We start from the raw sequence: 20521 nt of genomic DNA on the forward strand, positions 1-20521 counted from the left end.
GGAGGTTCTGTGGGGACTGATCTTGTGAGGTTTGGGGAGCCCCTCACTCAGGGATTTAGGGCTGGAGATGGCCGTTGGGTGTTCCAGTAACTTTTTTGTTACTTTGATAAACACTATGACCCAAAGCAACTTGGGGAGGGAAGGGTTTATTTGGCCTGTACTCCTAGGTTATACTCCAGTATAAGAAGAGGGACTGAAGCAGAACCGTGGCAGAATATTGCAGGCTGGCTTGTTCTCTCTGGCTTACTGAGCAGTCTTTCAGACATAGCCTTCATCCCCTTGCCTAGGGATGGCACTATCCACATGCTACTTGTTCCTACATCAAGGAAACCAAGCAATCAAGAAAATGCCTCACAGACACGGCCACAGGCCAATCTGATGGAGGCAGCTTTGGCAGCAAGGTTCACTCTTCCCAGGTGACTCTAGTGGTGAAAAGCAACCAGCACACCGATGATGGTGTTGTTTGCAAGTAGGGATACAGCCAGGAAAACCCTGAAGCCTTCAGTACGTTCACCGCTTTAGCTTATTGCTGTTTTCCTGTAAACTGAGCCTGCCCACTGGCCTCCTTCCTTCCTGTAGCCACTAAACTCACCTGGAGACCACACTGTCCCTGAAACAGGAAGGAGACACATATTTATTCGGAGCTGTAAGATTTCTCTAGCCAGGGCCCACATAAACCAAGGAACTTTGATAACAAGCCTCCCGGGGTCACTTTTCTGGCTTAACATCTAAAGCTGGGGACCACAGCACCTTACACAGAGCAGAGAGTCAGGTACTAACTTTTGTCCACTGTCCTTGGTATGTAGAGGGCAGTTTCCAGGCCACTGTACACCCGCTGTCCTCCTTCGGTGACCACGTACTCCGTTAGCTGGCCATTCAGAAGGAAAGTGCCACTCCAGTCCACACACAACATGGATTCATTGCTGTCCACTGAAAATGGGGCTTGGTACTGAGGCACTGTGGTGAGGAAAGCACAGCTCTTAGGAGTGGGAACTTCTGGATGGATATACAGGGTGCTTTTAGAAGAGTGTCAACAGCAGTATATGAAATCAGCCAACCAAGCAAGCAAACAGAAACAACCCTGGGTGTTGCTGGAAACCCATTAAAAATAATAAGCTGGTGTGGGAGGCAAGAAGACAGCCAATTGGAGCATGTGTGAAATGCAGTCTCAGCAACTTCATGCTGCCTCCAAAAATCAATGGAGAGCACTGTTTTATAAATAAAACTATTAACACACAATGGGTTTGCTTAGCAACATAACCTGGGGCTCAGATTTTGCTTCACTTTCCCCTCTTTAACGGATAAAGTGCCCTTAACACTATTAACTACAGTACATAGCTATTTTTCATATCAAATCAATATTTATTGCTATGAAGCCCCAAGGACTAGATGAATTTTTTTTTTTTTTTGCACCAAACTGCTTAGACGGTGAATTATGTCTTTTTGGCACCCATTTATTTTTAAAGCTGTTTCTTGAACTGTTAGTTTGTTTTCTGAGATAGTTAAAAGGCCTTGCAAACAGCAATCCAAGCATAATAATTCATCGCCCTGACTAATCAATCCATAGCAGAGTATATTAGTATATAATCATGCTTGGCTCTCCTAAGTTGTATGTCAGTTCTAGAAGCAACTTGGTGTGCATTTTACAGGTGTGTTCTCTTCTGGTGTTTAAGTTGCTCACTGAAACAAACCCAAAGCAGCTCATCTTCAATGTAAACACATTGTTGAAGGAACAAATGGAGTAATTAACATACCACTTTTTAGGGTGGAAGAGGTCTCCTTCAGGAGACCTTGTTTTCTCCAAAACAATCAAGATATTTATAAAGCATTACAATTCAAGTATATCCTCATGAAAGAAAGAAGAAATGGTGTGGCTACATTGGCTACATTACTGATGAGAGATATTATAACAAAGTAAGGGATAATTACATATTGTAACATATAGTTTAGATCCTGAAGACACAGTGTTGCAGAATATATGACCACACTGTTTGCATTTGAGTTAATTAAATAAAATCAACCATGGGTTAGGAGGCAGATCCAGCAACTAGTTGACAGAAAGTAATTATAGAGAGTCAGAGGGAGTCGGGGAAATGAGAGACGCACAGGAAGTAGGAGGGAGGGACTTCCAGTGTGACAATGCTTTTGGTTTGTAGTCATGGAAATGTGTTTCTGAGATGCTGGTGAAGAGGGAAGTTGCTCCTTAACCTTTCTGAGCTAGCAGGTTTTCACCCCAGCCTCTGACTCCCGAGTCTTTGTTGATAAATAGAATGATAGCTTTTTAGTTAAACACTACACTGGCTGGCAGTGGCAGGATGCAGATCCAGTGGGACACAGAAGTCCCGCTGGGCTGCTGCTGAGGAGTGGGCAGTTAGTGACTGAAACAGCAGTAGATTCAGGCATAGCCACTGTGCCGGCAGAAAAACATTTTGGTGCCCCATGTGGGCTTGTCAGTCAAGTTAGCCACTGCTGGGAATTAAACTCTCTGAACTTGATTATATTTACAGGGCAATAAATGCTAAGATTCTTATCATTTTTCTTATGTATTGCATTTTACTGTTATTCATGCACCTACGGCTGTTTGCCCTATTGTAGCAGAGTGATAGGTTATGTAACGGTCAGTCACCCCCCCCATTTGTATACTGAGTGCTGCCACACTGTAACGGGATTCTCAGTGGTGGGAGCACAGACACCATGGAAGTGGGCAAGCACATTTTTCTCGTGGCAGGACTGGCTGTTGGTCTTCTGCTCTCCACTGAAGGGCAACCCAGGTAGAGGCTGAATGTGTTCCTCAAGTCCCTGGGTGAGCATGAATGTGCTCTCATTCCTCCAAAACTGCCCACCCTATTTATAATTATATTCTAGACTGTAACTCTGCTCCATAATTTCTTCCAGTGTACATAATGAGTTGTATATAGCACATTAGTGTTTAGAGACCCACAGTTTAGTAATTTTTGCATGTTTTCATATCTGTGGATTCAGTGCGGAATCAAGAGGACCTCACTCCTTGTTGGTCTAGTATTTAGTTATTTCTTCTCCATGAAAGAATGACAGGAAGCAAAGTAGGAAGCTGGGGAGAGTGGGTATTTTTGTCCACTTTGTTCTTTAAGTACAAAAGCAAAATACATAAGCTTCATGACCAAAGAGAGTTGGTCCTAACCTCCAGCCCTCATCTGGATGCTCCTTGGCTTTCTGCCAGTACTGACAGTGAACAGGAAAATTCAACATAGTTGCTTCAGGGGTGAGTCTTAAAGGAGACTATAAATTTAGACATCAGACACTGCGTATTGTCCCAGTGTGCTCTGATTATCAGATGGACAGCAGGAACCTAAATGTTGTCCACAGTATGAGCAATGACATTTGGGGGGAATCTGAGCGCCTTGCCCAGGACTGGAGCAGGTGAGGGTCAGAGAATGGTTTGGGTAGGAAATGACCCTTTGCTGACCCCCCTTTATGGGGGTTGTTGTCTTGAAGTGAGTGAACCCCGCTGAAGAGGGGTGAGGAAGGACTTGAGCAAGAGGAGGAAGGAGAATGAGTGGGAAGGCTTGGAGCCAGGTTTACAACTGTGATAAAACAAAACAAAAAACTAATAAGAATATCCTCAGGGGCAGGAGGGGACAGGAGATGTTATCATGAAAAGTAGAATTGCATTGACCTTTGCTGACTTAGTCAATGAAGGTGACCTGGGGTGAGATATGTGTCCCACAGTCATGAACACAGAGGTCAAAGACAACTGAATAGGTTTCCCTCCAGTAGCAGGGAAGTAGAAGAGTATGGGGGAGGGAGAAATGGAGATGGCTTGTGTAGAATGCACTTTGGAGAAGCTTTGTGGTGCCAGGAGAGGGAATGGAGCTTACTAGCAACAGGTGAGAAGTGGCTTTACAGCCAAGTGGGGTGGGCGGGGGGGGGGAATGGGACAGGATGGGGGGCATGGGCAAGGTCCTCAGGCTCAGGCTGAAGGCAGGCAAGGTCAGATGCAGGCAAACTGCTTACTTGTGACTCCTCCCACCCCCTGGAAAGAGTTAGCAGAGGAGGTTGGGTCTGGCTGTGGGTGCTTGCAGAGCAAGACTTGCACAGTCAGAGAGGAGGAAGCTCAAGTGACCTGGGAACAGGAATGCTGGGGGGGGGGGTGGACAGCCAGGCATGGTGGTGATGCCTTCGAGCACCCCACTTACTACATATGGGATCTGTTGTGTCACTTAGGTCAAGGTCACTTAGGTCAAGATCAGAGTCAACTTGGGATCTAGGTCCAACAGCTTAAGTTCATGTGCATGTCCTGTGGATTCTAGAAGACAGTCCACAGACACTGAAATTGCTGAAGGTTTTTAAGTGACAAAAGTTTAAATGACAGAAGGAATAAAAACCAAATAATGTCAAGTATAAAAAGCCAAGTATGTAAATTTAATTATACTATGAATTCAGATACAATAAAAACTAAAGTACAGAAGAATGATGTTGATTAAGTTAACTATTAGCAGCTGTTGCCTCTTAGTGGTGGGATTACTTGTAGGACTGGCTTCCTGTTGATGTGATACTGTGGGTACACAGGCCTAGGATGGAGGAGTCCTGGGTTTAGCCTGATGCTGTGTTTTTGATTTATTGGAATTCTGAGTAAGTTTTGAACCAGGAACTCTGTATTTTCCTTTCTGATTGCACCCCCACAGATTTATGTTTCTGGTTGTGGTAACTATTTATTTTATTTCTGATACCTTTTTATGATTTTCATTTGTGTGTGTGCATGTGTGAAGAGTTGTACATTTGTTTGGGTCTATATGTGTGCGTACAGGGAAAGTAGAGGTTAACTGTGGTAGTCTGTCTCAGGCTCTGTTCCCCTGTATTTTGAGACAAAAAGTCTCACTGACTTGGAGCTCACCAAGTAGGCATAACTGGATGCCAGCAAACCTAGTAACCACCCCTGATCCTCCCCAGTGCTGGAACAAATAGTGTGTGCCTTCATGTCCAGGCTGTTTCATGTGGGTTCTGGAGAGCCACCTGAGGTTCTCAGGCTTTCTGTCACTGAGCTATCTCACCAGCCCTAATTTTCATTTTTTAAACTATATATATATATGTATAAACATATATATATATAGTTTATATATACTTATGTATTGTATATATATATGAAATCAGAATGGAAGCTATTTTATAAAAATCTAATTAATTGATTAACAGTTCATTGCATGTCTGTCTCAGTGCTGAATTGCTCTTTCATGCCATATCTCACTGCTTCCCGGAAGTGAGTGGATAAAGGAAGAGGGGAAGTGGGGGGGTGTGGGGGGAGTGTGGGTGGGGGAGGGAGGGGAGCATCTTTGAGAACAGGCTTAGCCAGGCTCGGTGACACTCACCTGTAATCGCAGGATTTGGGAAATGGAGGCAAGAAAATTGCTGTAAACTTGAGGCAAGTCTAGTCTATATAGTGAGTTCCCAACCAGCCTGGTCTACCCACGTGCCCTGCACCTTTCCATTCTTAAATGCCATGGGGTTTTTCTCTGGCCATCTTCTATCTATGACGTTGCAGTCCATGCAACCAAACACAGGCTTTACAGTTGCACTGGTGTCATACAGTAGCCCATCCCCCGGCCCCCCCCCCCGCCCCCCTCCACACTGTGCCAGCCATCCCCCCATGAGTACTCACTTTCCTTCTTGGTGCTGAAACTGGTCCACCCAGAAGCGGTGCTGCCTGCCTCATTGTGGACCACCACTTGCACCCTGTAGGTAGTGTAAGGCTGCAGCCCCACCAGGCTGGCTCTGTGCCCAGGGCCCTGGTACTTCGTCTCTGTGTGGCTGGGAGGGCAGGATGGGGCTGAATCGGGAGGACAAGCCCGGCGCAGCTGCAGTTTGTAGCTGGAACAGACAGGGGTGTGGAGAAAGAAGACAGGCAGGGGATCTGTTTGTCTGTCACCATTCAAGGTTGCTTATAGTTTTTGGAAGATGACATTTCGCAAACTCTCTAAAAATTCCATTTTCTGGAGACCCTGCCTTGATTCAGCAGGGAATGAGAAGTGATGCTACACAGAAATTGAGTGGAGTCCCACCATAAGCATGCAGTGCCTGCAGAGGCCAGAAGAGGGCGGAAGAACCATTGAAACTGGAGTTACAAATGATTGTGAGTGCTGGGAATAGAACCCAGGTCTTCAGAGAGTAGCCAGTGGCTCTACCTATCTCTGCCACATTAGCACTGGGACCCCTAAGTGTGTGTCATCTTACCGGGCTTTCTGTTGGGGTCTGGGTATCAAACACAGGTTCCCATGCTTGCATGGCAAGCATTCTACCAATGAAGCAGTTTCTGCAGCCTCACGAGGAGTCGTTTTCACTGATAAAGATCAGAGTTCAGATCTCTTGAGAGGAGCAGGATAAGTTGTTCTCTTTTACTTAGAACACAATTTACTTAGAATGAAAACACTCTGTTCTTTGAGACACTGACCCGACGTTTTAACTTAGGGCAGGGCAATTCCCAGCTAAGGACAGAGGTCTCTTTTGCTCCAGCTGAGGTCAGCAGAGTGCAAGGTTCCAGAGAACCCCTGGGTGGGGTCTTCTTTTAGTGACTCCAGACACAATGCAGCCTCTCTCTTGCTTCAGGATTGCCTTTCTCTTGGCTGCTTTTATGGCCCAAGCACTTCTCAAGGGACATAACTGCTCAAATGAATGGTTTTGTTTTGTTTTGTTTTGTTTGTTTGTTTTTCCCTGTATGTATCTATTTTGTAATTTTGGGGACTGCTGGCTGCTCACATGCCTCGGTGTCTCCTTTAGGTTTATTCATCGGTTCCACTTACCTGTGAATGGCACCATTGGGGAGCCGAGGGGGTGTCCACTGGAAGGAGGCCATCCTTGAGCCCAGTGTCTGCACCTGAGGTGGAGACAGCCCTGCCGGTGGGGCGGGGTGAGTCGTCAGCTTGGCTGTTGGCCCTCTGCTGCAGCAGTTGAAACAGGTGCAGGCCTCCACCCCGATGGCATATGTAGTGAAGGGTCTCAGGTCATGAAGGGTCTGCTGGGTGGCCATGCCTTCAGACAGCTGCAGGAGAGAGGGCCAGATGAGGGAGTGCCACAGGTCAGAGATGGTATGTCTCCTTCTCTGAAGGGAACCCCACACTGGGCACTCTGGGAGAAGCCATGACCCTGCTCTGAAGGGAACCCCATACTAGGCACTCCGGGAGAAGCCATGAGGCACTTAGCACCGTGTTAAGTCTTAGAATGGCCAATCCTGATGGAGGGCAGTTTACAATTAAAAGAGTCCCATAAAAGTTAGATGCATCAGAAAGGAGGTGACAAGGTAGAATATCGCTTCCCTGACCTTGGGAATGTACTCAAAAATGGAACCAAACATACAAAATATGGGCTGAATCTAAAGGCTTTCAGAAGGACTTCTTTGTAACAAAATGAAATATAAAATCATAATCTGCATTTGAATTATATTTTTTACCACTGAAATTTGCATTCTACTGTAATAACTTGCATGGAACTTAGGCATCTAAAATGCCCTGAACTATGTCAGAGGTGGGTGCAAATTTTTAATATTTGCTAGCTTTCCTTCTTCTCAGAGTGCTACTTCCGCAAAGCCACTTGACTTTGTAGGACTAAAAACTTCTGATGTATATGGAGCAAACTTTTGACCTCATTTAGAACAGAAGCGCTTAGAAGCTAGAAATTAATTTCCACATAGACACAAATAACATAATTAAGGAGCTACCTGCTATTTTTTTAAAACGCACACAATGTACTCCAAATAGAAATTATTTGGGTTTATTAATATTATCATTTTATAAGCATGGATAATCAAGGGCTGATTATATTTACATCATCTATATTTATTGACTACGAAGCCCTGTAGAAAATATGCTAATATCCCTTTAGCATTCACTAGGAGCCTTGTCTGCATACGGGTCTTCTTGGGAAATTGTGTCTCAGCACCGAGTGTGCTAGCCTCTGAGGATTTCTCCACAGTTGCCCAAATCGTTCCCTAAATTGGCCTAAATAATTCATAATGTAATACTGGGATCTGCTCAATCTCTCTATAAGCCTATGTGAACAGAGTATTATAATCTCCACTTACTCACGAGCCACAAGGGAGAGACCCAAGCCATGCCACAGAGGCAAGGGATAAGAGAGTAGCGACTAGGTGACTCTCAGTCTGTCACCTGAGAGGTGGGTTTGTAGTTGCAAGGAACATTAAATATTAGTCTTTTCTGTCAAATACTGAAAAACTTCTGTTTATGACAAGGAAACTGAAATATTTTGATCTTCCTCACCTTGTAAAACCCTTGTGCAAATATCTTAATGCTCCCACCCAGAAAACCATTCGTTCCTTTACTACCCCCTACCCTGTTCTGGGAATTTAAGTGATTGAAGCGCATGTCCTCTCTAGTTTCCCCTCATTTCCTTTAAAACTAGTCAATCTCAAAAGACTGTGAGGTCAGACCTCACCAAGTGGGGAAAAGACATAGCCACCGCACCCCTCCCCAACCCCCGTATCAGAGTAAACACCAAGTAAACTTCCTGTTCAGGTCCCACTCTGCTTCCTAGCTAGTCTGTCTTGCCACCCACCCCACCCCCACCTCCGCTGCCCCCTTTACAAAAGCAATTGCCTTGCCAAACTACTCTTGCCTTATTGATGTGTGCCATGTTTTCTTCCTTTGTTTCCTGCATGGCTTCCCTCTCAACAACAGCCATGGTTATAACCTGTTCTATAAGATCCCTCCGTTCTCTTTTCTGCCTCCTGCCTTTCCTCAGTGTGCTAATGATGGCTGTGGAGACAGCTGTGCCCAGTGTTTCTTTCTTGAATATACCTTTACTAACAGAGCCCAGATTTTCCTTTTCATAGATCTCTCTCTCTCTCTCTCTCTCTCTCTCTCTCTCTCTCTCTCTCTCCCTCTCTCTCTCCCTCTCTCTCTCTTTCTCCTTTATCTCTCTCTGTGTATATGAAAATTGGGGTTCCCAGAACATTCTTTGCTTCCTTTTTTCTTTTTACTATTAACATTTACTCCATCAACCTTATCACATGTAGACATGCCACCATTCTTCAAGTACCTGGCCTCCATTTTTCTAAATTAAGTTAATTTGCCTATGTGTGAAGTCTTGGGTTTCCTACATCTCTGGGATCTTCAGTACCACCCTGGTACTTGTTCCTGTTTAGATGTTTCCTTCTTCCTAAAGGCTCAGTCTCTCAGAAGGACCCTCTGTTTGTCACAGGCAATGAGAGCCGAGGCCTAGGAAGGATGGAAAAGGACAAAGAGGCAGAGCACAGAGGCAGTGGCCTTCAGGAAGAGCCCTGCTGAGTATCGGGTCTTGTGTGCTCACCACGGTGTTCCTCCCGCTGGAGTTGGAGAAGAGCCGGTAGAGGGTGACATTCCCATTGGGTCTCTCAGGTGCACTGATGTTGGCCACTGCTTGGGTGGAGGACACAGTGTGGAATGTGGGTGCTTTGAGACCTTCTGGTGGGGCAGGTCCAGTTCTACACCGAGTCCAGGTACTTGGGGCTTTTCCTGCAGAATTCACTGCCCATACCTTAAAAACGAATCAACAAGACTCATCAAACACAAAGGTACCTTCACACCGGAAAAGAGTATCAGGCTGGGGCTTAGTGGTGCACACCTTTAATCCTAGCACTTGGAAATCAGAGGCAGGTAGATCTCTGTGAGTTCAAGGCCAGTCTGGCCTGCAGAGTGAGTTCCAGACCAGTCAGGGCTATGGTGTCTCAATAAAAAGTAAAGATAGATAGATCAGCCACCCAAACCAGCCAAACACAATAGTTTAAATTTTGATCTTGCAAGTTTGGAATTACAAAGGATCACAGGACAAGGAGGAAGCTCAGGTAGGTTGCAGCTGGCTGACAAGCTCCCCTCTGCCTCTGCAGGGCAGCCGAGTGGCTTTTTTTTTTTTCAGTTCCTTCAGACTGGATGGATTCTTGGACTCCATAAAACTCAGCAATTCTTAAACACCCTCTCCATTAAATCTGCATGAAAATCAAATTTCTGTTCATCAAGGAGGGGATAAGCATATGGGGCGATGTATAATCTTATTTATCAAGAACCATTTGTATAATTAAACACGAATATCCTAAAAGGTTGCGTTGGGTCACCATTTGCATGAGTAAGTAATTTGTAGAATGTCAGGTACAATAGACCAGGCGGATGGATGTGCGAGCACATAGGGTTAAATTAGGCCCAATAACGGCCAACCACACAGTGATCAATCAGAATGATAGATGGGAATGGCAACACAAGAGGACTGTGTCTCCAAGTGGTATTCCTTACTAAGCTCTCAGGTGCAACTGTAACTTTGGGGGATTTTTTTTTTCCTTTGTTGGTTGTCTTTTACTCTGCTTATTAAGAAAATAAATTACCATGGGTCTTTAAAAACAAGTACGGGAAGTTCCTTGGAGTTTGTACAGTCTTCAGGTGTGCAGTCCTGGGAGGCATGCAGAATGTTTAAAAACAAGCTACACTGGGGAAGAGCCCGAGAGTAGTCTGTAGTGGGAGTTTCGTCTTATTTTGTTCTTACATCAGTACACCTTCTGGAGAAGAAACACCTCAGCAGACTCTTAACAGGAGGCCAAGTCCTGTCAGCATTTGTGTTTCTTTCTGGGGCAGGTGCCTTTGTGAAAGCAAAGTTCTGAGGTTGAGCTGCTGTCAAATGTAAATCTCCAGCCCCCTGCCAATAGGATTGCCAGCAGCTCCCTTTTCAAAAGAGAAAACCAACCTGCGTCCCGGTGAAACCAGCCCTTTAAAGGTGTTCGAAGTCTCTCCTGATTTGCATATAATCACTCACAATTTTTACGGACTCTTTTTTTTCCAGGCACTTTAAAATATTTCATTTTGTGGATGTCTGTGTACTCTGTATGGGTGTTTGTAGGTAAGGCGCTCAAATTGTACTCTTTCCAGCCAAGCAGGCTTTGGATTTTTCAGGTTGCTGTTCTGTGTAAATAAGGTACCAAGGGTCTGAAAGTCTAGATTAGGTGAGGTCCCTTAATATGCAAAGGTGGAAGACACGTTGAGAAAATTGTCTCAACTGAGCAAATTCCCTGTGATAGGCTGGGGAGGGAAGAACAGGAGAGTGTCTCCATGACAGCCAGGCTTCTGCAAGCTAGCATCCAAGCCAGAGTACCACCCAGGCTGCTCTTGTGCCCTTTGAAAAGGCCAAGGTCACACTTACAGTGTGGGATAGAATACTAGGTTATTGATGAGGAGATCATATATCAAGCCTCTAGAGGGAGGGGTACCTGGCTCGGGGACCTGGAGACCAAGCACTGTAACTGCAACCTCCCAGGGATGGATGGAATGGAGAGGACTTTCACGGCAGATGAGTGACAAGATTTGAAGAGACAATATTCTAGGAAAGATGTAAAATAGAGTGCAAAGGTCAATATCAGATTCCCTGCCAGGAACAGGCTCTTGGCAGTTTACAGGCATGCTGATATTAGTCAGGGGTCACAAGCAGGAAGCCTGTGGAGGGAGGTTTGATAACAGATAAATCCAGCAAATAACTGCAGAGAGCCCATAGAGACAACTGCCACATGGGGGACAGGGGTGGCTGGGAGCTGTGGAGACAGATGCTCTAAAGGGAGGCCACCAAAGAAGTAGAGGGGACAGTGCAGCCCAGGGCTGAGAGCATTCGTTTCTCCTTTTTTAACATTAAATTTTAAAGTTAAGACCCAGGTGGGCTTCACTGTGGTGTTTGCACACATGTGTGTTAAGATTTTGTTTTTATCTGCGCTTTTCATCCACTGCTCTTCCCTGCCCTCCGGTCTTCTCGCTGGGCCCTGACTCCCTCTAACTTGTCCCCTTTCCTTCCATCTCACACGGACTCCACCACCCCTCCTTCTGCCTCCTCTGCTTCTTTAAGTTCTCTTCTATGCCCATTATGGTCCTTATTCTACTTTCCTGTTCGTACAAGTTCACACATGTACACACATGTACACACATGTACACACATGTACACACATGTACACACACACATGTACACACACACACATGTACACACACACACACACATGTACACACATGTACACACATGTACACACATGTACACACACACACACACATGTACACACATGTACACACATGTACACACATGTACACACACACATGTACACACACACATGTACACACACACACATGTACACACACACACACACATGTACACACATGTACACACATGTACACACACACACATGTACACACATGTACACACATGCACACACACAGTCCAGATTCCGCATATGAAGACAACACACACTGTTTGCCTCTCTGAGTCGGACTCATTTTGCTTTACACGATGACATTCAGCTATGGCCATTTCCCTGCAGGCATCGTCACTTCTTTCCACCTCACAGCTGAATAAAATGTCAGTGTGTTTGGACCACATCGTCTTTGTCCATCTATCTACTGATGGACATCTACATATAGGCTACTGTAGCAGGAAGCCAGGTTGTGAAAGTTATCTCTGTGCTTGTTGGTTTAGAGTCCTCTGGGGGGTGTGACCGGAAGTGACTCATCATTTTCCATGTCAATGCAGCATGGGATTATGAAGCTGCTCCTGGAGTTAGGGTTGACCTTCATGCCTTCCTCTGCTACAGGGCTTTGATCTGGTGGATCTTAGTTTCAAAATGTGACGTAATCTAATAATTTAATTGTTTTTAGTTGTGCATGTCTATTTGTCAGTGTGTAGCTCTGTGCACATGGCTGCAGCTTCCTGAGGAGGCCAGAGAGGGCTCCAGCTCCCTGGAGCTAGAGCTGGAGGTGGTTATGAGCTTCTGCATGCAAGTGCTGGGAACCAAACTCAGGTTGTCCTCGGTCCATTATATTTGAAAACAAGTGGGCCTCAGTGTATAGGTGTTAGTGTATTGGGGAATATTATCTTCTAAAATACAGACAATATAAAATCCCTCTCAGAGCAGGGGAATGTACGTAGGACCTAGTATTCTCTCTTGTCAAAGACAAGAGACCTTTATAACACAAAGCTCTTTGCCCCCTAGGCTTCCTTCTTAGTATTCAATCAATTTGAGATCAAAATAGCATTCATATAAATCAACATGCTTATGCAAAACAGGCTAAGCCTATTTACAGGAGCTACAGTGAAAATGAAAATGGTTACAGTGAGGAGAAGGCCGACAGACAGACACTAAGCAAGGTGGGTCTTACGGGTGGGAAAGGTAGCTATGTGTGTTATACAAAATGCCAGAAGAAAAAGACAGAGACTCTGTGATGGCAGCTTTTCTCATTCTCTGCCCTCTACCCTCTTTCCCCTTCTATGCCTGCTCTGTGTTAAAACAAAAATTCTATTATCAAAAATTCCTTATCATGTTTTATCCATGCCCAGTTAAGCAAGACACGGACTGAAGTATATTCTGGGTTCCTAATTAGAATATTAACACAGATTATGTCTATGATTTCTTTTTAAAAAACAATACTGAATTTGTTAACATATCTAACAGAGTGGCATTATGGCTTACATCATAAGTGTCCACCAGAAGTCACATGTGGAAGGCTTAGCTCCTCACAGGTGACAGTTATGGGAAATGGGACTCACTTAGGAATTTGGGAATTGGTATGTGGAACACCCATCACATTCAGTAATGGGATATTAGAAGAAAGTCACTGGGGTGTCATTGAATGTGCAACTTGTCCTGGCCTCTTGTCACTCCTTCTCTTAGTTCTGGCTGCCATGAGGTGAGCAGCTTGCTCCACTGTGCCCCCCTCTTTCACAGGCCCAGAAACAATGGATCTCAGTGGCCATGGCCGGCGGCCTCTGGAGTAGCCGAGGAAGACATTCCCTCCTTACGTCACCTCAAACATTTTTTTGCAGTGGCAGGAAGTGGGCTAACATGGATGGAGAAATATTGGCTAGTGTGTTAGAGTGAGCTTTGCTTTTGGTCCTAGGAGATGAATTTCGGACCTCTTGCATGCTAGGTAGGCATTTCACTACCCAATCGCATCCGTCAGCTCCCGGCCCTTTAGTTTTAGTGGATCAACATAAAAACAACAGAACATCAAGTATCTTCTGAACACACATGAACCTACTATGAATTCCATGATGAAGAGGGACAAAAAGGCTATATACCCAGGGCATCTCCTAAACACACTTTCCCAATAAACAAATTAATGATGGTTACAGTACCTTCTGAAATACTCACTGTTTACATTTGATAACACTGTATATGTGTTCATGCGGCTCACGTAACACCACGCATTACAGTCCAGAACTTCCCAGGAGGGAACTGTTAGAGACTGAACAGGTGAGCAGGCCAGCACGGATCAAGGTTTTCTTTTTTCTTTCTTTCTTTTTTTTTTTTTATTGTAACATTGGGAAGTGTTACAGTGCAAGATGTAGAAACCACAAATACTTTTAATAAATATAAAATAGATGAAATGTTTAACCATGGATTCTGTACTTGACATCGATCAACACATTAGTGATGTCAGTTTGACTTGCTACCTAGATAGACACACAGCACTGTTTTCAGTGATATGTGTATTTAATCTAACTACAGACACATATCATCTTTTTGCTTGTTGTCCATTAAAATTAGAAAGCTGTTCTTTAATTTACTCATTTCCCTCAAAGACTAATCACTGTATCGTTCTTTGAATAATTTTAATTACTGAAGTGTGAGCACCTGCCACTAAGCTGCCACACCTGGACAGCTGTGGAAACAGTAAGTACTCTTTGGATTGTCTTTGAGCCCAGTGCCACAGCGGACTCCTGGACAGGGGTCTTCCACATTATTTTGGGCCCTTGGACCAGCATTTCTGGTGAGATGACCCCAGAACACAGGTTCTCAGCATGCTTTCGGCTGATTCTTGCGCCCAATATTCTTTGCAAAATATTATAGAACCAGGAGCAGAAATCTAGGCACAATCTTCAGAGAGTGTCTGTTGTGGAATAATCTTTCTGTACTCTGTGAAGAAGTGTCACTCTGATTGGTTTAATAAAAAGCTGAACAGCCAATAGCTAGGCAGGACTTCCAGGCACAGAGGATGCTGGGAAAAGAAGGGCAGCGACATGGGGGGAGCAGGAGATGAGGTAAGTGAGCCTCAGGGAAGCATGTAGATGGACAGAAATGGGTTAATTTGAGTTGTAAGAGCTAGCTAAAAACAAGCCTAAGCTATTGGCCGAGCTTTCATAATTAATAAGAAGTCTCCATACCATTATTGGGGAGCAGATGGTCCCAACAAAAAAGTCTGACTCCAAGTGTCTGTTTAGAGTGTGTTTTGGCATCAGCAGTACTTACAGTCTTTGAAACAAACACAAATGTGTGTGTGTGTGTGTGTGTGTGTGTGTGTGTGTGTGTGTGTGTGAGCTTGATTGGCCAGTGAGCCTCAGGGGTCCTGTTTCAACAGCACTACAATTATAAGTATGTACTACTACTACTTCTGTTTCTTTGTTCTTACTAGATTCTAGGGGCTCGAACTCATGACCTCATGCTTGCATGGAATGCACTTGGTGACATTCCCTCTCATGTCTCCTTGTGGAATGTCTGATTAAAAACATTCCTCATGGAATGATCGATTAAACAGCACTTCAAGTAATTCTGAGGACAAGCTTATTTCATGTAGCAGTAAGGAGGAGACCTCACTTTTTTTTTTTTCTTTACAAACCAGAGAATGAAAATACAGCTGTCTTTCACAGCGTTAAAAATTCACATCAGAAATTAAAAAGAAAACTACAACATGAGCAGCCATGCCAGTCATTAATCAGTAGAGTAAATAGGTTGCATGTTAACAGGCAAACAATTAAATTATTTGTTTCCCAGGGGCATGGAAAGTGATTGTTATCACTCTCCCACGGGGGAGGCAAATGGATATTAAAAGGGTCTTTCCAATACCTGTATTGGCGTGGGCCAACAGCTAATTCAATAGATTCGATCCCAATCTACACTTCTTCCTACGTGGCTCCTAATTTATGGTTTGGGCGCTGTTTAGTCATCCGTCAGTGCAGTTTGCTCCCTGGCATTCATAAATTATGCCTCATAAATAAAAAGATACAATCAAGGAAATCCTATCAGTCCCTCTACAGTCTTGGAGTGTGTTCCCTGGGCATTCAGGCTAATGCCTTTTTAAGGGGTAGCTTGCCACGGGTTTTGAATATGTTTGAATAGTAACACCAGGATGGGCTTTGCCGGAACTGCGTAAAGAGGCTCACCGCTGAAGAGAGAAAGCAACGAATCTGCAATTGCACGCCTATGGGACTATTTTATTTTGTGACTCGCCTACAGGCTCCAGCTGGGCAGGGCTTCTTGTCTGGGGGCTTTGTGAAGCTGCCTGCTTCATTACCTGTCTGACTCTTTCATCATCAAATGGGCTTTGCCCGGGGCCTCTGTTTGCCAGGTACCTTGCTGATCTGTGAGAATCTTCCTTGTATGGAGTCCCTGCGTTCCGGGTTTTTTTCATGGGAACACTTGGGATCAAGCAAGATTAAATTCCGGGATCTAGTGGAAGACGGGGATGCAAAGGGGGGGGGGCACTGTCTTGCTTTCTACCTGCACTTTTGAAATTCAGAGACGTGAAGTTGCTAAAGTCCTTAGGAGACATTGCCCATGTTGTAAATGACCGTCTACTGTCTCCACTGCCGAGGCCCGGGCGGCAGCGGCTGGACTGCCCCATAGATGCGCCTAGGACTCCCTTCTAAACCATGAGGTGGGAGAGCCGGCTAAAATAGAGTGAGAGCCACTGAATTAACCTTAATTCCCACTTCATGAGAACGAAGGTTTGGAGTTTACTGCTTGCTAAGTTTTGTGCTGTCTGCTCCGCTTTGAAGGGAACAGGAACTTGATATCATTCCGCTTTCAGAGGGAACACACAGGAGGGAAACAGCTCCCTTTGCCCATTAGCTTGCTTGCTGTCTTTGCTACCAGGTGTGTCTGATCCACGGCCCCATTATGCCCCAAGAGTGAAATTGACCCAACACAGAGCTGTAAACTTTACTGAAAGCACTGTGAGAGTTTTGTTGTTGTAGCTGGGTTATGTGGATCTCCAGCATGAACTTTGTAGATGAGAGATTAAGGTTGCTCATGTGCGATGCCCCTCTGTATAGTTTTCCTTAGTTATGATAAAAAGTTAAATATGAAACTTTAGACTCACAAAGATAGGATAGATGATAGCGTATTTTCTTTAAATTTGTCAAATACAAATAGACTAAATATTGTGACTGTAATTCTTGCTTGATACCTGTCTTGTTATATTTAATATTACTATATTAAAGTTAAAACCTTCCTTCTTAATTAGACAGAAATGGGGAGTGATGTGGCCTGCTCCTCTGTATGCTGGGAATATGTTTTATTACTATTGGTTAATAAAGAAGAGGATCTGTCCAATAGCTAGGCAGAATAGAGCTAGGTGGGAAATACAAATAGAGTTACAAAGAGAAAGAAGGCAGAGTCAGGGATACTCCATGTAGCTTCTGGAGGAGTCAGATGGCAGAGCATTACTGGTAAGCCACAGCCACCTGGCAATACGTAGATTAATAGAAATAGCTTAATTTAAATGTGAGAGCTAGTTAGTAATATGCCTGAGCCACTGGCCAAACAATTATAATTAATATTAAGTCTCAGAGAGGTTATTCAGGAACTGGCAAGAGGAAGAGAAACTTCCAGCTACAGTTACAATGTCAAGAGGTTGGTCATACCTGTGGTGGTTAATCAAGGCATTTAATCATTTCAACAATTCCATGCAGTTGGCATTAATACTCTCACAAGGAAACTGAAGTGCCTAGCAGTATAATGCAATTTGCTAAGTGTAGGGCAAGCTTTCCAGGATCGTGCTTAGCTAATTTCTCATATACTTGCTAAGGGATGGTGCCGCCCACAGAGTGCTGGGCCCTCCTATGTCAGTTATTAATCAGGGCAGTCCCTTAAAGATGTGCCAACATACCGCAGAAACACAACTGTTAGTGAGGAGCCATGAGGGCAGGGACAGTGACCCATCTTCACCCCACCGAAGAAGACTCTAGGGCTTTTAATGTGTGATTTCCAGCAAATACCCAACTGTTACGATAAATCTTTCTGCCAAATGCCGCCTGATCCCCACCGCCACCTCTGAGCTTTACGCCAGCCGCCTGCCCGAGTTAGGCCCAAATGAATACACAGAAACTTGTATTAGGTACAATGCTGCTTGGCCAATGACTAGGATTCTCATCTGTTAGCTCAGTCTCAATTATCATAAACCTATATATTTTATAAGACTTATCTTATCGGATGCCTTGTTGGCGTCCCTCCTTGCTGGTGGCTCACATCCTGCTGCTAAAAGAGGCGAACGGGAAAAAGGGGCCCTTCCTGTGTCTCCTTCACTTAAATATGAGTCTCCTTGCTATGTCACTTCCTGCCTGGATCAGCACTTCACTACTACATTTCCCAGAATCCTCTTTGACTCCTAGTCTCATCTAACTTGCTATCTCATTGGCCAAACTATTTTATTTAACAATCAATAAGATAAACATACACAATACATTCCCCATCACACAACAATAGAAGGTTCAATTTCACCCCAAGTGAAATGTAAGTCATTCTCTACCCGTGTTCAGGTGAGTGCTTCCTGGGGTTCAGATGTGTGTGTAACTGTATTCAGATGTGTGCCTGTATCAAAGGCAATCTGAAAGGCTGGCAAGTGATAGTGGTTTAAGAATAGATTCCTGAGGGAGCCTTTGGCCTCCCTCAGGGAGCCTTTGGCCTCCCTCAGGAAGGAAGGACATGACCAAGGCCAAATGGGGTGTGGCCCATGGCCCAGTGGTAGCCCCGAGTTCCCTATCTCTGGGGATTTTTTTTGGGGGGGGTCAAAGTTACATCTATGCATTCAGGCTCTGCTGTAATAGAACCATAGACAGGCTGAGTCAGACAATGTCGATAAATCATTCAAGACCTTGAGCTGTGGAAGATGAGATGGCGGGAGCTCAGTTCTTGTGGGAGAAACTAAACAAACAGAAGCCTCCGTGCTGGTCACAAATATGTTAGTGAGATTAACACCTCATCAAATGCAAGTCCAAAGCCAAACAGAAAACATGCTTGATAAGTTGCGGCTAAATGTGGTACAGAAAAGGCTTAGGAAGGGGGTCTGGCGTGGTGGTGAGGGCATCAGAAAGCAAGCAAGACGAGGCAAAGAGCTGGCAGAGAAAAGTACAGTAAGACTCTCAATGATGGGCATGGGGGTAGAGTCCTCAGTCCTGTGTGAGTGGCCACTTGATTGTTTCTCTGAAGAGAGAAGTTGAGGACAAAGAAAGATGGACTGGAACAACCCACACCCACACCTTCAGAGCCACTTGAGCTCTTGATTAGAAATTGGTGCCGTCTACTCCTGAAGATTCACCTATACAGACCAGAGTTCCCTTCATCTGGCTCTATGGACAGACTGGGGGTGGAGCATGGGCCCAAGACCCAGGAGTCCTACTAATACACAATGCTCATTCCTATAGCACACCTGAGTAGTAAATGACAGAAAGGAAGCCAGGTGAAATTAAACATCACCCAAGGTTTGCGGTGTGTATGTGTGTGTGTGTGTACAAGTATAGAGGCAAGAACCTAACCTCAGCTGTTTTTCTTCAGCCACCATCTACCTCCTTTTTGAGCCTTTGTGGTTTGGGGCTTCCCTAGTGAGCTGGACTGGCTCATCAGTGAATCCCAAGGATGCAACTGTCTCTGTTTCCACCTCTGCTTCCTCAGTCCTTTGGTTACAAGTGTCCATGACTATTCCTGGGTTTCCTTTAATGTGAGTACTGGGATTCAAACCCAGGGCTTTGTGCTTATGCTGTACAGAGAGCCATCTTCCCAGCCCCAATTTTGTGATTCTAACTCTGCTGTTCTTGTGGAGAAGAGAAGTTGTGAGAGGTGAAGAAACAGGGATCCACGCCCTTCCCAGGTGTCTTTGGTGTGGGGCTGTACAGTGCGATTCTTGCTTCAGACTGAAAGCATTTCCCACTTGGAGAAAGTGGACCATGGATGAGGCATGCTCACTTACAGGGCTTCATTCTCTCAGTTCTTAGGAAGGCATGTGGCATAACAGGCCAAGTTTAGAGTCCTGTTGTGGCAGGCTTAAGACTGAAGGGCAGTCCTCTTGCTTATTCAGCAAGGAGGATGATGATAATAACAACCATTATTATGTTGGCTGAATTACATTCCTAGGTATGGTATCTTGAGCACATTTATTTTTATGCTGATTTAACCCAAAGCAAGCCTATGTGTTGTACTGGGTGAAGCTACCCAGGGACAAGAGAAGATGAGAGGGGGATGAAGAGAAGGACCAAGAGATGGAGGGGGAGGGGGACTGAGGGAATGAGGGGCTGAGGGACTGAGGGATGGAGCAGAGAAAGAACAAGAGCTTTTAGTCTTGCCTTGGGTTGCCAAGGCCTGATGTCTTAGTCTTTCTCTTGGTGTTGAGGAGTTCCTTTAGTCTCTCCCCCAGACAAGCAGAGCAATTCCCTTGAGTGCAGTCTAGCTTAATGTGTTCCTCTGTTATTGGTTCTAACATAGGCTTGATATCAAATTGATGTTACAGGTTTCCTCTAAGACACTAAGGACTCATAGCCTCTAAGTGAAACA

At 44.8% G+C, this 20521-nt stretch overlaps 1 protein-coding gene across 1 annotated transcript in view; it reads right to left on the bottom strand.

The window, feature by feature from the left end:
- The window catches only part of Ush2a (usherin), a 641642-nt gene that overhangs the window by 19063 nt on the left and 602058 nt on the right, over positions 1–20521 (bottom strand). The window contains exons 64-67 of the mRNA XM_035445085.1: positions 9295–9501; positions 6774–7012; positions 5636–5844; positions 781–957 (exon numbers count right to left, since the gene is read on the bottom strand). Coding sequence (XP_035300976.1) covers positions 781–957; positions 5636–5844; positions 6774–7012; positions 9295–9501 — 832 coding nt within the window. The remainder of the gene's footprint in view (positions 1–780; positions 958–5635; positions 5845–6773; positions 7013–9294; positions 9502–20521) is intronic.

The sequence above is a fragment of the Cricetulus griseus genome, chromosome 5 (assembly GCF_003668045.3).
Source record: "Cricetulus griseus strain 17A/GY chromosome 5, alternate assembly CriGri-PICRH-1.0, whole genome shotgun sequence".
Taxonomy (NCBI): Eukaryota; Metazoa; Chordata; class Mammalia; order Rodentia; family Cricetidae; genus Cricetulus; species Cricetulus griseus.